Source organism: Trachypithecus francoisi, unplaced genomic scaffold, assembly GCF_009764315.1.
Source record: "Trachypithecus francoisi isolate TF-2019V2 unplaced genomic scaffold, Tfra_2.0 Lachesis_group3, whole genome shotgun sequence".
Lineage (NCBI taxonomy): Eukaryota > Metazoa > Chordata > Mammalia > Primates > Cercopithecidae > Trachypithecus > Trachypithecus francoisi.
In genome coordinates this window covers 96,149,470-96,169,152 of record NW_022681468.1, presented here as the reverse complement: position 1 = coordinate 96,169,152, position 19,683 = coordinate 96,149,470, and the positions used below count along the sequence as shown (strand labels likewise).

Below are 19,683 nucleotides of genomic sequence, written 5' to 3'. Positions count from 1 at the left end.
TTTTTTTTGTCCCGAGACAGAGTTTCACTCTTGTTGCACAGGCTGGAGTGTGGTGGCCATCTCAGCTCACTGCAACCCCCGACCTCCCGGGTTCAATTGATTCTCCTGCCTCAGCCTCCCAAGTAGCTGGGATTATAGGCGTTTGCCACCCCGCCCAGCTAATTTTTGTATTTTTAGTAGAGATGATGGAGTTTCACCATGTTGGCCAGGCTGACCTCGAACTCCTGACCTCAGGTGTTCGAACTCCCGACCTTCCGACTCCGAACTCCCGGTCTCTGCTCGGCCTCCCTAAGTGATTGGATTACAGGTGTGAGCCACTGTGCCTAGTCTCTCAGGGCTTTCTTACATAAATATTTTTACATTTAAAGACAGACGAAGAAGATTGAAATCATCATAAGCAGCAAGAATGTTAGTTACATGATGAGAAGGATGAATTTTTGCTCTAAGTAATTTTACACCTGTTTGTCCCATCATTGGCTTTGAAATAAGTGTTTAGGTTTTAAAATAATTTGTTACATTAATAATAGTAGCTTTATGATAGTCATCCATTAAGACAATTAGGAGTCACTAATTTCTTCTTCTTTGTACTACTCTCTGCCCCCCCACCCCATTTTTCTTTGCTATTAAAAATGGGAAAATTTGCTGAGAAGTAGAGGAAAGGAGATAGTTTATTTTAGGGGAGCCCTCCTAATCCTGATCCAGATGGTGAATCACTTACCTGTGTATCCACCAACAATGTATTTTGTCATGTCCCAGTGTTTTTGGAACAAATTTACTAAAGTAGAATTTAAAAAGAATATCAGGCCAGGTGCCTGGTGGCTCAGGCCTGTTATCCCAGCACTTTGGGGAGGCTGAGGCAGGCGCATCACAAGGTCAGGAGTTCGAGACCAGCCTGGCCCACAGAGTGAAACCCTGTCTCCACTAAAATTACAAAAATTAGACAGGCATGGTGGTGTGTGCCTGTAGTCCCAGCTATGTGGGAGGCTGAGGCAGGAGAATCGGTTGAACCCAGGAGGTGCAGGTTGCGGTGAACTGAGACGCCGCCACTGCACTCCAGCCTGAGGAACTGAGGGACTCCATCTCAGAAAAATAAAAAATAAAAGCCTTAGTTGAGTGCAGAGGCATATACTTGTGTTCTCAGCTATTGAGAAAGCTGAGGTGGGAATATCTCTTCCATCCAGGAGTTTGAAACCAGCCTGGGCAACGTAGTGAGACCTCCATCTTAAAAAATAATTAAAAATACACTGAAGAGAAGACCTCCATGTTCTACTTTATGTTCTTATGGATGTATGATATGTGGGAATTTTAAGGGGTAGTAGTTACTCATTGAAGCTTTGTTGCCATTTAAGTTTTTACCTTTGCTGTGGGAATGGTACTCTTAGAACATGCACATTCTTTTAAAAAGGAAGTATAAACTAGTGAATATCAAAGGGGAAAAATTTTTTAATCATTTATATTATAAGCTTGAAGGTTATATGTGAAATATAGTAAAGATCTAGGTTTGTCTGATGATGGAGTTCTAGATCAAAACATCTCTTCCATGTCTGCAGTAATTCACAAGTTACTGGAAAGGAACGCGTAGAGGGCTTTGATATCTAAACCCTACCCAGTTTTCTGTAGGATTTTGATTTTAATGCAAGACTGCTGACCCCATGATCCTGTATGTTCTTCAGAGATACTCTTACTGATGATACATAAATGAACTTTGATTCAGTAAAGTCAGTTTGTAGGTCTCAAAATACTTTGGTTATTGTGGTATATCAGAATGATAGCTAACATTTACTGAGATCTTTCTGTATGTCAGGTAATATAAGTCCTATATAAGTATTCTTTCTACAGCTACAAGAGGTAGGTACTATTTTTATTTTACAGATGAAGAACTGTGGATTTTGTTTCTGAGAGAATTTCCAGGCTCACAGAACTAAGCCTGATTTCTTTTTTGTATTTTTTAGCATAACTTTGCTTATTTGCAAATAAAGTTTTTATAAGAATTTGAATTCTATGAAAATAAATGGATTACTCCTAAATCTCTGATGCTTGAGTGAACACACTTCTGGCTTTGGATTGGCTTTGCAGGAGTGCAGATTGATCATAGCTTTTTTCATGTCCTAAGAGTTGTCAAGAGTTTTCTCTTGAGGCATTTTTTTCTTTACTTTTTTTTTTTTTTTTTTACTATCTTTAAATATATGACTGTGAGAGCATGATAAATATGCTATTTTCTAATCTCTGCTGTTGTCACATAAATCAATGTATTTAATTTTGAAATACTAATAATGTCATTAGATTTTCTTTTGATTTTTTTAAAAGAATAATGGATTTAGAAGGAAATCTGGACAAATTTTACCTGTCTTGTGTCAGAAAAACATAAAACTTGAGTTTTTTAATTAAGGTACCAAGATGAATAAATTGCATCTACAGATATTGAAATACGACTAATTTGATATTAATGCATTCTCAGTGTCATTGTTCATCATAATAGTATTTACATCACCAACTTCATTTAGAGCTTGAACCTTGTAACAATAGAGATTGAAAAGAAATTGGGTTATAATTAACTGTTTGACAGAGAATGATGTTTTTACTTTTATACTTCTCTATAGAAGTACATGTCCCTTAATTTTAAGGAATGAACAAGTCAGATGGAAGATATTTTACTGAGATCAGGAATGAATTGAGTAATTTAGTTTTCTTTTTAAAGCTGGGGAGAAATGAGCAAAATCAATTAAGGAGAAGTATCTTGCTTTTGATATTTATTACTGATGCTGTGACACTCCCTTTAATCAATGTTTTTTTAATATGGGTGGCAGTATCTCGGTTAACCAAATAGTTAAATAGGTAGATTTTTGTATTGTGTATAGTAAACAGTATATCCTAATTATTGCCAACGAGACAAAGAAATTACCTAATGGGCTAAAATGCCCTTAAATTTACCTCAAATTCAGTCACCCTTGACTGTATCTCCACAAATTCAGTTGGAGAGCTGGAAAATTAATAGAGAAGGCCAGGGTTTAAATCTTGCTTTTTAAAATTATGTTTGGTCATGATGAATCTGAATCATTTATTTAATGGTAAAATCATCTGACTTCTCACTTCTCCTTTCAGTTCAAATTATTTAAGTAATGGATTTATTTTTCTGTGAGACATTTGGTATTTTGGTAATGAGAGAGTATTATTTTAGTTGCATATAATTTGAAAACTGATAGCATTTTATGGCAGATCTATCAAGCCAGGCAGATATTTTGCATTTTTGATTTTCTTTTTTTTTTTTTTTTGGTGGCTACATCTTTTCTGTATTCTCAGATATGTAGTTAAAGATGGTGTCACCTATAGTGGCCATTTCATTATCTAAACAAAATCAACATCTGTTGGATTGAAAAACTATGCTATGATCGACTGCTTTATGTGTGTGTGTGTGTGTTTTTTTTTTAAATCCCTTAAGATTCTTTTCTATAATTAGTTTTCTTTGAAGAAGCTTGGAAAGTTTTCTGCATTGAGATTTAGAATCCACAGTGTTTCTGTAATTTAGCTTTCCAGGAATTTTGAATTTTAATTTTTGTTTTTACTTTTTATGTACACAGTATAATGATGTTAGTGTTAAATATTAAAAATCTGACTCTTCACTGGGACCTTTTTATAGATACTAATGTATCTGTGGTAGTACAAGGACTTTGTTACTTTTGTGTGCAGTCTTATGGAGGAATTGTGTGTGTGTGTTTTGCATACAACTTTAATATACAGTTTCATAGTTGAAAGCTGTTACAAAATTAAAGTTTTGTGTATGGTAGGATATCTTCAAGGTGGGTGGCGTTTTCTGTTTAAAAGATTAAGATTCCAACAGCATTTTTTTCTTTTAATTTTTTCATCAAGCACCCAGTCAGCTTGAAGAGTTTCAAATGGACCCTACCACTGAGAAATCAAGATGGCAGTCTACTATGGGGAATTGAGGAAAATGGATTAATACAAGAGTCCTGTGATAATACACAACCAAGACAGGGTTCTTTTAACATGGATTCCATGCAGTGATTGAAGACGTAGGTTTCTTATCCAACACAAATGGACAGTGGATTTGACTTTCTAAAGACTTTTTTTTGTGGACATTTTGACATTTGGAGAAGAAAGATGGCACACTAACACAGATAATAGTTTTTATGCCTGGAATTTTTTGCAGTTTGATTTGTATGAGTATGACCTCTTGGAATGTTAACTTTAATAAAATTTATAACACTTTAAAATTTCTCAGTTTGGGTTTTTTTTTTTTAAATCCCTTAAGATTCTTTTCTATAATTAGTTTTCTTTGAAGAAGCTTGGAAAGTTTTCTGCATTGAGATTTAGAATCCACAGTGTTTCTGTAATTTAGCTTTCCAGGAATTTTGAATTTTAATTTTTGTTTTTACTTTTTATGTACACAGTATAATGATGTTAGTGTTAAATATTAAAAATCTGACTCTTCACTGGGACCTTTTTATAGATACTAATGTATCTGTGGTAGTACAAGGACTTTGTTACTTTTGTGTGCAGTCTTATGGAGGAATTGTGTGTGTGTGTTTTGCATACAACTTTAATATACAGTTTCATAGTTGAAAGCTGTTACAAAATTAAAGTTTTGTGTATGGTAGGATATCTTCAAGGTGGGTGGCGTTTTCTGTTTAAAAGATTAAGATTCCAACAGCATTTTTTTCTTTTAATTTTTTCATCAAGCACCCAGTCAGCTTGAAGAGTTTCAAATGGACCCTACCACTGAGAAATCAAGATGGCAGTCTACTATGGGGAATTGAGGAAAATGGATTAATACAAGAGTCCTGTGATAATACACAACCAAGACAGGGTTCTTTTAACATGGATTCCATGCAGTGATTGAAGACGTAGGTTTCTTATCCAACACAAATGGACAGTGGATTTGACTTTCTAAAGACTTTTTTTTGTGGACATTTTGACATTTGGAGAAGAAAGATGGCACACTAACACAGATAATAGTTTTTATGCCTGGAATTTTTTGCAGTTTGATTTGTATGAGTATGACCTCTTGGAATGTTAACTTTAATAAAATTTATAACACTTTAAAATTTCTCAGTTTGGGTTTTTTTTTTTTAAGTAGAGTTTCATTAAATGTTTACTTTTATTTTAGTAATACTTTGACCTTTATAGTTGCCAAGTGGTAAAGTGTACTGAATAAAGCTGGTCAGTTGGAAATGGTGTAATCAAAAACATTCTACTTGGTTTATGAAGATTTATCATTTTTCACAAAGTTGTGCTCTTAGATGGTCATTTGGTTTAAATACTGTTTTGTTTGTGTTTTCATGAAACACCTTTCAAAACAGCTCAGTGGGTAATAATATAATCTGATTTTAATCTGCCACAAGATTTTAATGAACTTGAAACAAACTGCTTGTTGCTCCAAAATTTAGGATGAGTGATACACATATACTTCTGAATTATTTTGTGTTGATTGAAATGGTTTCTTAAGCTTTTTAATACTATAAATATATCTTGCTATAGAATATTCATCTGAATATTTAAACTGATGTCTCCTATTGTCTTACTATTAGAGGAAGAAGTGTTGGATTTATGGGTTAGGGTCCTCGGAGTATTCACAATTTTTTACATTCGTAATTATGTGTGTAATCCATTTTATATAACTTTGAAGTAAGATTAATATCTTGTATTGTCTTTATTTTGTACAATTGGGAATTTAGATTAAATGAACTGCACCCTGCCATAGATTACTTAACGTTTGATTTTTAAATACCAGGTTTTCATTTATTACTAATCAACTGATACCAGTTTTAGTAACTATTACAAAGGTGGTAGGCATTATTTTGATAGACAAAATGAGTTGTTGGTTCTGTTTTCCCATTTTACATGAGACGAAGAAATAGTTCAGGTTAAATTGTTTTGTGTTAATCATATTGTTTGTGATTCATGTCAAATACTGCAGCATACACATCCATGGTCAATATACTTGCACCATTTGTTATTGACTGATGTGAGGTGGTTGGTCTTTGTTACATTCAAAAACAGAATTTTGGATTTTGATCTTGGTACAAAATTTATCTTTGTGTAGAGAGTATGGAATTGAAACAGTTTGGATTATGGATTTTACCTAGATTGGACATTGTTGCTTTTGTTTGGTGTAAATCTAAAATGGATTTCTTCAGTGAGGGAGGGACATGGTTCTGGCAGAAAGGAAAGCTGATTGGATTTTTTTGGGTGTATGAATATACGTCTGAATGGAGTGCTTGGTGAGAATATTGTTTTTGGAATTAGTGATTTGTTTCTGTGGATCTCATGGTCTTGATAATTAGAATTTGCTTTGTGACATCAACTTTGATAATTTGCAATCAGGTATGTCCTATTGTTAATAACATTGTTGAAATGGGTGTGTATACTTACTTGATTTGAAATACAAGGGAAGGGTTGGGATATGTGTTTTCTGTTGGATTTGGAGGTGGAGTTTCTTGGGTTACTGATTTAAAGGTGATCATGGTTGGCCCATACTCTTGAATTTAAAGATACTTGTTTTGCCTGAATCAGTGTGGGAAGTAAATATATTGTGATTATGAGAAGTTTCTTTGGGAGGAGGAGTGTAATATTTTCAAGGTTATATAATGGGTTAAAGAATTTTGTGAAAGAACAAAGAAAAATGGATATTTTTGAGTAAAAATTGGTTGCATTAACTTTTGCTCCAATGCAACTGAACACTAGGGAGGCGCTCTTGAGTTGTAAAAATTACCCCTTTCTTCCAGTTGAGATGGAAAATTCCCCCTTAAATTTTGTCTTTAGATTATTTTTAGGCATCACAAAGAAGGAAAAACTTGAATTTAGTTTATGAAATTAAGGTTTTACTTTTATTTAGCAATCATTTTACCCATTGGGGGATTAATTTTTACAAAGATTAGTACTTAAGCTGAGCTTTAGATTCTCTAAGAATTATCCCTTTTTCAAAATGGCTTGATAAAACACCACTTCCTGTCCAGGGAGGAAGTTATTTTAGCTCAAGGACTGAAATATTTAGCAGATCTTTAGACAAAAGGAACAAATTACATTTCTCTCTGGCTTAAAAAGGGTGCTTGAGCCAGAGGGGGTTAAGAAGCCCTCCTCCCTCCCCCTGTTGGGGTGGTCTGGAGGGGCAGGGAGGTGTGGGGGTGGGGGTCCTTAGGCTCCCTGGGATGGAGGATCTCTCTCTCTCTCTCTCTCTCTTTTTTTTTTTTTTGGTGGAGATGAAGGGGTGGGTCTATGGTACATCACCTGAGTTGTGGGGTAAATGTAGAGAGTGTCAATCAAAGGCAGAGCTCTCAGAGCTGGGAAGGAGGCTCTAGATGGCGGCTGTGCCTTAGAGAGAGCGCGCTCTGCTCCCTGCCTTTGCCTCACTTTACGCAACTTTCCCTAACTTTCGGGCAGCCTCGGGGGGCCCCCGTAGCCCCCTGCCTTTCCTAGTGACTTAGTGGGGTCGATTCGAACCTTTTTTTGGGAGAAAAGCAGCTTTTAGGAGCTTTCTTTTCGTGCCTTGTTGGAAAGAAGCAGCCGTACTGAGAGCCCAGGTCGTTGTTTTTTCCAGCTTAGAAGCCATGGCGCACCTCCATTTTTGTGCGCTCTCCTAATGAGGTTTTTTTTCTTTCGGACCTGTTTTAGTATTAATTATTGCTTTATTTTTTTGACCAGTTAACATATTTGAGGGTTATTTTATTTATTTTTCGTTTTTTAACGGAGGATTTTGCCTTTATTTTTAATTATCTGGGATCTGATATTTTTCTACTAGTAGATAGGACTCTTGCTTTGGACATACTACATGGATCAGGTAAGTTCACGATCATTGGTGATAATTTTAAAGATTTATTTGTTAAAGTTTGCTTTGTTTTCTGTAAATACGAGAAATTCTTGGATGACGCAATAAGATACAGAGATTGTTATTTGTATCGAGTGTGCTACTTTGAGAAAGTTTCCTTATTGATAGTGATGCTTCCACTGTTCGGTTTATCCTGTTTTTTCTTTTAAGGAAAAAATAGAAATATTTAGTTTTTTGGTGCTTACCGTTGTTGTATTATAACAATATCGTTAACATCGTCAGGACTTTGTTCCTGATAATAAAAAGCATCGATAGAAGCCGGGACCTTACCTTTCTTTCAACTTTTGACAGTAAATACCTGGGCACAGGACTTCAAAGCAAACACAGATTCCCCCTCCCCCTTAATATTTAAGAATTAAAAGATGATGAGAAATAAGGACAAAAGCCAAGAGGAGGACAGTTCGCTACACAGCAATGCATCGAGGTATGAGCTATCAACTTTCTTCCTTTTTGTCTTTTTTTTTGGGGGAGAAACCTCAGCTTACAATTGTTTACCTTGACAGACATGGATTGCTGTCTGTTTTATTGTGTTTTTCTAATTTGGATTCGTTTTTTAAAGCATGACCTTGAGATTGCTAATATGCCACACCCTAATTTTTTGGTAGCAATTTATGAAAGTTGAGTTGTGACTTAAGGCCTCTTACAGCAGTCAAAAGGTAAGGTACCTTTATTCAAAGGGGCCTTTCCTGTAACGTACAGTTTTTCTGTCAGTAAATTTCAGTTTTTAGGTTTTTGTACTGCAGAAAAATGACCTTGTCGGTTTAGCCATTGCTGCATTGCACCATTTTACATACAAGGCAAATTTTTTCTTTGAAGAATCCAGGATATCTAAACTTGTAACTGAGGGCCATAGAGAAGCCTTGTAGTAGTAAATTATAGTAAATAGACATTTCAGAAAGTTATATGAATGAAAAAATGTACATTTAAAAACAAAATCACTTAAAGGACCCTTTGACTGATGCCTCTCAGTTTATATTTTTATGTGACTTTATATCTTTTGATATACTTGACATTTTAGGAAATTTTGATATGATTTATCAAAACCTTTACTTGATGGTTAGAGTTCCTGCATTTATGAAATCAAATCTGTAATAACAGAAATCCTGGAATACTCTTAATATACTTCTATTTTGTGTTTGTTATTGTGATCATATTTACAGTTGTATATTTTACATTTAAATTATTTTAAGGTTTGCATTTGTATGCTTAAGACATTGATTTCTTGTTGGTAGATGTATTTTATCCTCACATTTTAGATGTAGCTGCTTTAAATTTACTGATGTATTTCGACAGAGTCGTCTGGAATGCTTTATCTTCTGAAGCTTACAAATGTACTGTTTGTGCAAATCATGATTTGTTTCACATTCCTTGGAGTACCTTATTAGTGATGAAGTAATAAAGCCTCTAAGATGTTTTTGTTGTATGACCTCTGTATATTAATTTAAAAAAGTACATATGAATGCATTTTTTTGTGTTCTTAATGCATTTTCATTATAAATTTTAAATCATGTAGTTTAACAAGGATGTGATTCATTATGTTATTTTCCTTCCCAATTTTCTTTTTACTTTTCTCATTTTTATAAATAATACACTCTTCTTTCTATTAGGCTAGTGAATTTGAAAGTTTTGAACATGACATATTACTAAATCTGCTGAATTCTATTTATTTTATTTGACTAAAAGCATATTGAGCCTTGCTTTAGAAAGTAAGTTACCAAATTTTTTTGCAAATTGAGTTGTCACCCAGTTTGTAGTGCTGTCTTAATTGAATTGCCCATGTAAATTACTAGATTAAATTGAGGACAGAAAAGTTTTTTACTCATCCTAAACTGTTTTTTCTGGAAAGTAATGACAATTTGAAGAAATGAAAACCTCCAGATATATTTGGCAAATTATTAAAGATTCAGCACTAAAATTGTTGCTCCCTTGAGTGTATCATTTGCATAGGTCTCACATGGGTTTTGGCTTTCTTATGCAAGGTTTGTGGTTAACATCATTGATCAGACTATGCTTTCTAATTTTAAAAAATTGAGCAGTGTTGGTATTCTTTCAGTATTTTTACTCTCACCTGGAAAACTACCTTGAAGTTGTCAGGCATTTTGCCTCCTGGTAGTGGAGGTTACAGCTGAACATGAAGCATGTACTGACTGTACTTTTGAAATCATTTGTCAAGTATACTTTGAATCATATACCTGATGGATTTCCAAAAATATTTAAGACACTCTTTGAAAGAAGATACTTTTAAATTAGTTACCCTAAATTTCATACCTTAATACATGTACATAATTATGACATCACTTCCTTTTAAAATTGTGCAGCTGAAGAATGTTACTGGCATTTTAATGTGATAGATTAATGTTACTTCTAGTGAGCTGAACTGTCCCTGTAATTAGTACTTGGTTCCTTCTGCTATCAGTGTTTTGATTGCCCAAAGTATAGTGTTTAGGGAATACTACGAAAATCACCTTTGCAACCTGAGCCACAGAAGAAGAAATTAGTTTGCAGGTCAAGTAAACTTTGGTCTGAGAATTACTTTAGGATCTGGAAGGAATGAGTGCAAGTTTAGGTAAATCTGGTAATATCCTGTTTTTGGAAATAGTACAGTAGTTAATAGTGGTTACATAAGTTTGTATTTGAATTTGAAGTTAATGCTAAAGTCTAATACTTGTCACGATTTTTGAAGATTAAAAATTAATTTTAAAAAACGCTATTTTAAAAACATTTGATATTTGTAAAATTTCTAAGTATTTAAAACAAAGTTTTAGTGATGGACATACAAGAAGTATGCCATACTTTTTATCTGAATAATTTGCAGCTTGTGGCCAACTTAAGTAACATCAAAGAATGAAAAGGGGACTGTGTGCACACAAAGAGTTCAGTGTGTTCTCTAGGGCACCACGTTCGCAATTTATCTTCAAGAATTGAACGAGTTTATTAAATTTATCTCCAAATCGTCTGCCTTGAGCCAGATATTTATAACCTGAGGTGCGGGTAAATCCTACAATTTTCATTGGCACTTTAGCAGTTATTCTAAAAGGCTGGGGATGATTAGACATGGCATAATGCAGTTACTTGTGTACTAGAACAGGCAGTTTAACTGGCAGCCATTTTATGACGCTGATAATACATTAAAAAACGGGATTTTGGAGAAGACTGAATCTAAACTAACTGAAATCTGAAATACCAAAACCTATTTCCTTCCCCCTCTCTGCTCTTCTGGGGAGCTCTGGTGCCGAAATAAAAGGCAGCTCGATAGTTAGGGCACGGAGCAGCTCTTTGAGCCCCTGGCATCTTGGTGCAGGTCCAGCTCAGTCACAAAATGGCTGTTCCTTTGTGCCGCAGCGCTGACAGACATACTGCATTGCACTGTGTACTCGCCAAACAGCAGGAAGTTGCCGTGCCGAGTTCAAAGGCCGGCCGGTGCCGGCGCGGGGTGCTGATTGGCTGTGCGCGCGCTTGGTAACAGCAGGGTCAACGGCGGCGCCTTCCGCACCCCCCGCCCCGTGACGTCAGACGGCTCCCCGCGGGGGCGGGGAGAGAACGCAGTGACGTCTGGCCGCGTGCGCATGTCTGGCGCTTTCTCCTCCCCCTACCCAGGGAGCCGCACGCCGAGGGGAAAAGGAAGGGAACTCGAGTTGGGACTTTCCGGTGGGCGGCTACTTTCCTGGACGCGTTTGCTCCTGGCAGTCCTGTTCGCCCATGCCTGTATCGGTGTGCACCCTGTAGCGTGTGTTCTTTTGCCCATTTCCGGGAATGGTTTATCGTCTTAGAAGCGGCTGCTTTTGGAGAACAAGTATAGGCACTATTTGGAAGTCTTAAAATAGAAAATTTGTCCAGTTTTACAATTTTCATTTTCCCTTTTCATACTTTAGCGTCCCTCCCTCCCCGCCCCCGTGCAGTGTGAAGAGATGAGTGGGTTTAATTTTGTTAACATTGACCAAAACGTTTGAGTGTCAGAGGCGGATACTTGGTAGTGAAAACCTCTTGACGAGTGTTAACAGCTGTTTAACACATGGCTCATAAACAAAGGGAAAATTATTTGAACTTGTCCCCGTGCATTTTTACTTGGTACTGTACATTTTCTCAGTTGGTATTTGATGGAGAAAAACTCAGGTCAGTATGTGTTAAGTACTATATATTTAAGATTCACAATGGCATAGTTTAGTAGAAAATAGAAAATTTTACATGTTTAATGACATTAAAAAGTGGCAGAATACAGTGTTAGGCAACCATTACTATGTAAGTAAATGTCAGAAAACTACTCTTTTAAGTGTTAATAGCACTTACTAATGCAGGGTGACTGACAGCTTGGCTGATAGTGGGGTCACTTGGCCAAATCTTGAGAATTATCTTCTCTAGGTCTGTATTTCGGGAATTCTGAGTCCCCGTAAACCGTTCCAGTTTATGCTGTTTTGCCTTGTTTGGAAACCTTTGCAAGGATTTCTGGTTAAAACTTCATCGTTTAGCAACGATGTCTGATTACACATAATGAATTTAAGCAAGCAAGAAATTCAGTGGATTTATCTACTGTAGACGAAGTTTTTTCCTGCCATACTAGAGATTTTTAGCAGTTGAAAGGAGTAGGCTGTACTGTAGTTAGCCATAGTTCAGAGTTATTTTATTAATTGAGTAAAGTATGTTACTTCAAAGGAGATGTTGACTTCTTCAGTGCAGGTGATACTTGCTTGGGCGTATGTCAAGTTTCTGAATACAGTCTGAAAGTTAAAATTCACTATGATAGTGAGTTTTGTAGATTCTCATAATCTAGGTTCTTTGAGAAGAATTATTTGGGTAGTTCATGAAAACTAGCTGAAATTGCATTTTCTGTTACAGAGAAGTGTTCATCAGATAATTTGTAACTGATTTTAAAATTATATGCTCAAATGTATGTTGCGTATAAAATACTAAACATCTTTAGAGAGTTAAGTACTTGGAGAACTTGATGACCATTTAACTGTAGCTTCCAACTTAAAAGTATACTTGCCACGAGAACAGTCTCCCTTTCTGTGTAGAGACTGAATTCTAATTAGTTGTGTTAATATTTTAATATTTGCTCAATGCCCTTCAGTTCCTAAAACTGGGGTCAAAGTAGTCAACATTGCAGTTATTTATTTTTTAAGAGGATATGAACTATTCTGTTATTTAAGATATTTTAGCCTAAATATCATTATGTGTTAAAATGCATACTATAACAATTTACCTATTAACTGTTCATAATCTTGGAGCCAATTAACTTTTTTTTAAATAACCAGTATTCTTAGGTATGTTTGTTGAGCCCTCTATTTTTTTTCCTTTGATTTGGAGAATGGCATCAGGTAGCAAGAAAAGAGTGTTGATCTCTCTCTCTCTCTCTCTCTCTCTCTCTCCCTCCCTCTCCCTCCCTCCCTCCCTCCCTCCTCTTCTTGCTGTTTAAAAAATGCACTTTCCAACTAATATTTGGCCATTAGGGAGTTAGTATCTTTGTAAAGAAAGATTAAGTCAGCAGAGGAAGGTGGGCAGATATTTTCGATAAGGACTTTTGGTTGTTACAGTTGTAGCGAGTTATTGCTTGAGTGAATCTGGAAGTTTATTTGAATTTTAACTAAAACTCACAGATTTTATCATTAGTTTACTCTCCCCTACCCCCAAATAAAACAATTGACAGTTGTGAGAGACCTCCTGAGACCACATGGTATTTCTCCCGTAAAATTTGATAGACTAAGTCTGTTTCTGGCATAAAAATTGAGTGACTGCTGTGTGTCAGCCATTAAATATTTTCTTGCTATGAGTCATCTTTTTTTTTTTGGAAGATCCTTTAGTTTTTAGCTTCTTTCTGGTATCCTTAGGACTTGGCTTCCTTGAAGAACTTGGCTTTCTTGAAGGGGTGTCACTTGAACAAATAAACTAAAAAAAAAAAAGAAAAATTCCTCTAAGAGTATTTTGTATACAGGTGAAAGTAACTGTTGGCTTGGTTACACTGGGTGTGTCACAGCTGAGTAACTCCCTCCTGCACTCAAGCTTGACTAAGCATTGAGTTCAAATGTATACCTTAGCAAAGTTGCCAATCACAACTTGTTTGGAACTTTAGGGTTATCAGTGTAAAGCCTGAGTAACAAAACTTGACTCAGTCATCCAGTGTCCAGGCTGGATTGTATTTTTATTTTGTAATCAGTAATTAAGCACAGTGCTGGAACACATTACTTATATTTGTCTTATTACCCTTTTCTGTAATCAGTGGAATCTTTAAGTGATAAAGCAAGTCTGTGGGAAGAGACCTTTCTAAAAAAAGCTCCTATATACTGAATATATTTGAGCCCTGATTATGAAGTGAGGGACAAGGCTTTTCTTTTTGAAATAAATGATGGAGGACATAGATATGTGATAGCCATTCATGCTACATAATTTAGCATTTTATTGTTAACATGTTTGATTATGGGTCTCCTTTTTTGGTATTTCAACATGTTCTGGACTGGATATCATACTGAAAAGTGTTTCAATTCTCATTACTGAGTCCCTGTAGTTTGGGGACAATGTGATCACTGATCTTGAAGGAGAGAATGTTACACAAGCATCCTGGTTAAGGCAGCATTGTAGGGATAGTCCGGATTTTATACTTTGAGTTTAATTCTGATGAGTCATTTTGTCACTTGTATATGCTTAACTGTTACCTCCGTGCCTGGCAAGAGTTGGGTACGAGTTCAACTTTTACTTTAGTCCTGAAAATTTTTGTTCCCAGTTTAGGCCAGTGAAGAAGCACTTATGATTGGACTTGTAATTTTCTCATTTTAAAAATGTAGATAATCTTCATTGGGTCATGAAGATTAAATAATATAATGCCCATAAAATGCTTAGCAAAGAGCCCATCACATTAAAATTGCTCAATCAATGTAAGGTTTTAGTAACGTTATTTTATTCTTACTGTTTCATCTTACTTTCTTGCACCCCTCCTTCCTGCATGTCCTAAGTTCCTCTTCAAGAGCTAGGTTGGCTCTGAGGAACTCGCTGGTTGTCTTGGCCTACCAGGAGAGATTTGTGAGAATGATTTTAGGAGGCAAGTCCCCATTTAGTCAGCTTGGGTGTGTTTTACAGTTCATCCTCTCTTAGAATTTTTTTTTTTTTTTGAGAAGAGCCAGCCTTTTGAGAGAGCATATGACTTTTCCTGGACTACAACAGCTTCTTGTGTGAATCACAGCCCTGCTTTTGCCAGTTAGTCTGAGTAGATAACTACTCCCCCCCCCAGATGGTAATTATTGCCCTGGTTTATCCTCTGTCTCATTTCCCCTCTCAAGCTGTTACAGAATGAATACTGAATACTATGGTGCATTGCTCCATGGATATAAATGTAACAGCAGTAATATTTACAAGCAATGTCTAATTGGCTGTAGCTTGCTTTCAGTATTCAGTCTAAACCATAGGACTATATATTTGTCTTAGCATAATGCCAAACATGCAAGTCTACTTAAACTGTAGTCTTTTTTTTTTTTTTTTTTTGCAAGCTCCGCCTCCCGGTTCACGCCATTCTCCTGCCTCAGCCTCCCAAGTAGCTGGGACTACAGGCGCCCGCCTCGTCGCCCGGCTAGTTTTTTGTATTTTTTAGTAGAGACGGGGTTTCGCCGTATTAGCCAGGATGGTCTCGATCTCCTGACCTCGTGATCCGCCCGTCTCGGCCTCCCAAAGTGCTGGGATTACAGGCTTGAGCCACCGCGCCCGGCCAAACTGTAGTCTTAAGATTTGTGTGTTTTGGGTTTCTTATACTTCCTCTATTTCCTGTCCTTTTTGGGTTATGGGTCAGTTGGGTTCTACTTTTTGTTCCCATTTCGGACTATGGAGAACTAAAAATAGCAGTGTCCAGCCCTGTCCCTAGAATCTAGTTAATTTTTAAAAGCTCTCCATATGTTTCAGATTTGCATGTGTTTCTGTATGTTTGCAGTATCTCCATGTGTTTTCGTATCTTCTGATGGAGCACTTCTTGTACTTAAATTCTTTTCTAATAACCGTTGGTCTTTCCATTGCCTGTCCCGTTTTTAAATTCCCCTTTTAGTCTTAATAGCTGCTTGAGTTAGGAGCTCTGGAAGCAAAGGTGGGGTAGGATGCTGAGAGGGGGAATTGTAGGCTTGATGGAAGAGCATGTTTCTATATTGAATGTCATGGCAGATCCAGCTCTAGGCATACCTTTAAAATGTATACACAGACTGTAATCCCAGCAGTTTGGGAGGCCCAGGCAGGCGGATCACTTGAGGTAGGAAGTTCGAGAACACCCTTGCCAACATGGTGAAACCCTGTCTCTACTAAAAATACAACAGTTAGCTGGGCGTGGTGGTGGGTGCCTTGTAGTCCCAGCTACTCGGGAGGCTGAGGCAGGAGAATCGCCTGAACCTGGGAGGCGGAGGTTGCAGTTAGCCGAGATCACACAACACTGCACTCCAGCCTGGGAGACAGGGTGACAAAAAAAAAAAAAAAAAAGTAAAGAAAAAATGTATATGCAGGTGGGCTTTCTCACCTCAAGATTTTTGAATTCCTTCTAAGTGTCTTCTAGTTGCTTTAAGCTCTTGTGGTCCCTTCCTTAGTGTACTTCTCTCCTTCCATCCTTTGGATATCTTCAGAAGTTTAGATTGTAGAATTATTATTATTATTTTTTATTTTTTATTTTATTTTATTTTTTTTGAGACAGAGTGTCACTCTGTTGCCAGGCTGGAGTGCAGTGGTGGGATCTGGGCTCACTGCAAGCTCCGCCTCCCGGGTTCACGCCATTCTCCTGCCTCAGCCTCCCAAGTAGTCTACAGGTGACCACCGCCACGCCCAGCTAATTTTTTGCATTTTTAGTAGAGACGGGGTTTCACCGTGTTAGCCAAGATAGTCTCGATCTCCTGACCTCGTGATCCACCCGCCTCAGCCTCCCAAAGTGCTGGGATTACAGGCGTGAGCCAGTGCGTCCGGCAGATTGTAGAATTATTTACTTAGAATGCCATTACATTCCATCCTAAACTTCCTTTCTCTTGGGTTTATAAAAACATTGGTGGGTTGTGAATTGTGACCAACATTTAAAAAATAAACTAGAATAGAAGATGGTAATAAACTCCAGGGTATCCCATTAGTATGGGCTGTTTCTAAGCCTAGCTGGTAATCTTTCACTTTGGATTTTTTGTTCCTGTTGGGACAGAGTCGCACTCTGTTGTGCTGGAGTTACAGGTGTGAACCACCATGCCCAGCCTAGTGGTGGCATTATAGATGCCTCAGGCGGGATAATTTGTTATTGTGAGGAACTGTCTCATAAACAGTGCAGTGGTGCAATCACAGCCCACTGCAGCCTCAGCCTTCCTGGTCTCAGGTGATTTTCCCACCTCAGCCTCCCTAGGAGCTGGGGCCACAGGTGTGTACCACCCCACCTGTCTGATTTTTTTAGAGATGGGTTTGCACCATGTTGTCCAGGCTGGTCTCTGATTCCTGGGCTCACCTAGACCTCCCAAAGTGCTGGGATTACAGATGTGTGCCACCGTACCTGACTTTCACTTTGGATTTTATCAGGAAGGAAAATTGTACATGGTGAACATTTTGTAGAAAAATACCAAAGTAGATTTATATTTATTGAGTGCTTACTCTGGGTAAGGGACTGTTTTAAGGGTTTTACGTGTGTGTGTGTGTGTGTGTGTGTGTGTGTTTGTGTGTATATATATATATATTTTCTTTTGAGACAGGGTTTCACTCCCATCTCTCACACCAGAGTGCAGTGGTGCAATCTCAGTTCACTGCAACCTCCATCTTCCAGGCTCCAGCAGTTCTCCTGCCGTAGCCTCCCTAGTAGCTGGGACTACAGGCACATGCCACAGCACTTAGCTAATTTTTGCATTTTTTGTAGAGATGGGGTTTCTCCATGTTTCCCAGGCTGGTCTTGAACTAGGCATGAGCTGCCATGCCTGGCTATATGTATATTTTATTTAATGTGAAAGTCAGTATAGCAAAAATGTTAGTAACCCTCCTAAAGTTAACCAACTCGCTAAATGAACTATTACATAGGCCTCTTCCTTTAAAAGCCTGTGGATGACCTTAGATCCTGCTGATCTTACTTATTATTTATTTTTTTGAGACGGAATCTCGCTCTGTTGCCCAGGCTGGAGTGCAGTGGGGCCATCTCTGCTCACTGCAACCTCTGCCTCCCAGGTTCAAAAGATTCTTTTGCCTCAGCCTCCCTAGTGGCTGGGATCACAGGCATTTGCCACCACACACCCAGCTACTTTTTACTATTTTTAGTAGAGATGGGGTTTCACCATGTTGGTCATGCTGGTCTCAGACTCCTGACCTCAAATGATCTTCTCACCTCGGCCTCCCAAAGTGCTGGGATTACAAGGGTGAGCCACTGCGCCTGGTCCCTGCTGAGCATTTACTGCCCATGCTGTTCTGTTCCTTCATTTCAGTTTTGTGCTTACCAAGGATTAGTAGATACATCTTGAATTTGTTTATGCTGGTTGTACAGTCACGTGTTGCTTAACAGTGGAGATACATTCTGAGAAGTATGTTGTTAGGTGATCTTGTGGTTGTGCGAACATCTCACTTACACAAACCTATATATGGTATAGCCTACTGCACACTTACGCTATATGGTATATAGCCTGTTGCTTCCAGGCCACAACTCTATAGAGCATGTTATAATACTGAATGCTGTAGGTGATTGTAATACAGCGGTAAATATTTGTGTATCTAAACAGAAAAGGTACAGTTAAACTACAGTATTACAGTCTGACGGGATCACTGTTGTATATGACATCAGTCATTGACCTAAACTTTCTTATGTGGTGCATGATACTTTTTACTTTGCATTTAAATTAAATAGCAAGTCAGTAGGTGAAATGATTATGAGAGGTTGTTTCAGTGAAAACTAAGTTGAATGCTTTAGGAAGACTAAATAACAGCTAGCATGTATAGTACCGCCTAAGAATCTAGAACTTGTTCTGATTCCTTTGTATATGTGTGTTTGTGTAATTCTCACAACTCCTGAGGTACACATGCTTATCCCTATTTGCTAGATGAGAAAATTGAGGCACAAGGAGAGTGAATGGTAGAATTGGGATTCGAACAGTGGCAGTTTGACTCCAGGATTGATAAAGATCTTGTGAAAAGTTGCTGTCAAATTAATGGGTAAGAGGAAACTTAGCCAGGTGCTGGCTGATGCTTGTAATCCCAGCACTTTGGGAGGCTGAGGCTGGCAGATATTTGAGGCCAGGAGTTTGAGACCAGCCTGGCCAACATGGTGAAACCCTGCGTCTACTAAAAATACAAAAACTAGCCGGATGTGGTGGCGCATTCCTGTAATCCCAGCTACTGGGGGGAAGGCTGGCAGATCACTTGAGGCCAGGAGTTCAAGACCAGCCTGGCCAACATGGTGAAACCCTGTGTCTACTAAAAATACAAAAATTAACTGGATGTGGTGGTGTACTCCTGTAATCCTGGCTACTAGGGAGGCTAAGGCAGAGACGCTTGAACCTGGGAGGCAGAAGTTGCAGTGAGCTGAGATTGCACCACTCCACTCCAGCCTGGGCAACAGAGGGAGACTCTGACCCCCCAACCCCTGCCCAAGAAAAAATCAACAACAAAAAAGAAACTAATGTATATGAGACTGGGGAAAATAGTAAAAATCTTGCATAATTCTGTAGTTTGCTTCTTTTTAAACACTTTGCATTTTAAAGAAACAATTAAAATCACAGTGCATTGTGGATGTGACTGATGCCAGACACACATTCTGCTGTTCAGAAGACCATGACTACATCCAAAGATTCTAGTTAAAATGTTGCCCTGAAGTAATAATGCTCATGGGGATAGTATAAGAAACAAACGCACAAAGGTGGGTAGATGGGAGGCACTAGAGG

The 19,683-nt window shown here is 37.7% G+C and overlaps 1 protein-coding gene across 5 annotated transcripts in view; it reads left to right on the top strand.

The window, feature by feature from the left end:
* CHD2 (chromodomain helicase DNA binding protein 2) overlaps positions 1-19,683 on the top strand; it is a 149,133-nt gene that overhangs the window by 10,284 nt on the left and 119,166 nt on the right. For 4 of the 5 annotated variants that reach the window (XM_033188901.1, XM_033188900.1, XM_033188902.1 and 1 more), the window contains 2 exons: positions 3,868-7,795; positions 8,135-8,267. In XM_033188901.1, coding sequence (XP_033044792.1) covers positions 8,206-8,267 — 62 coding nt within the window. In that variant the 5' untranslated portion in view covers positions 3,868-7,795; positions 8,135-8,205. The remainder of the gene's footprint in view (positions 1-3,867; positions 7,796-8,134; positions 8,268-19,683) is intronic. The other variant, XM_033188906.1, reaches the window with a different exon arrangement.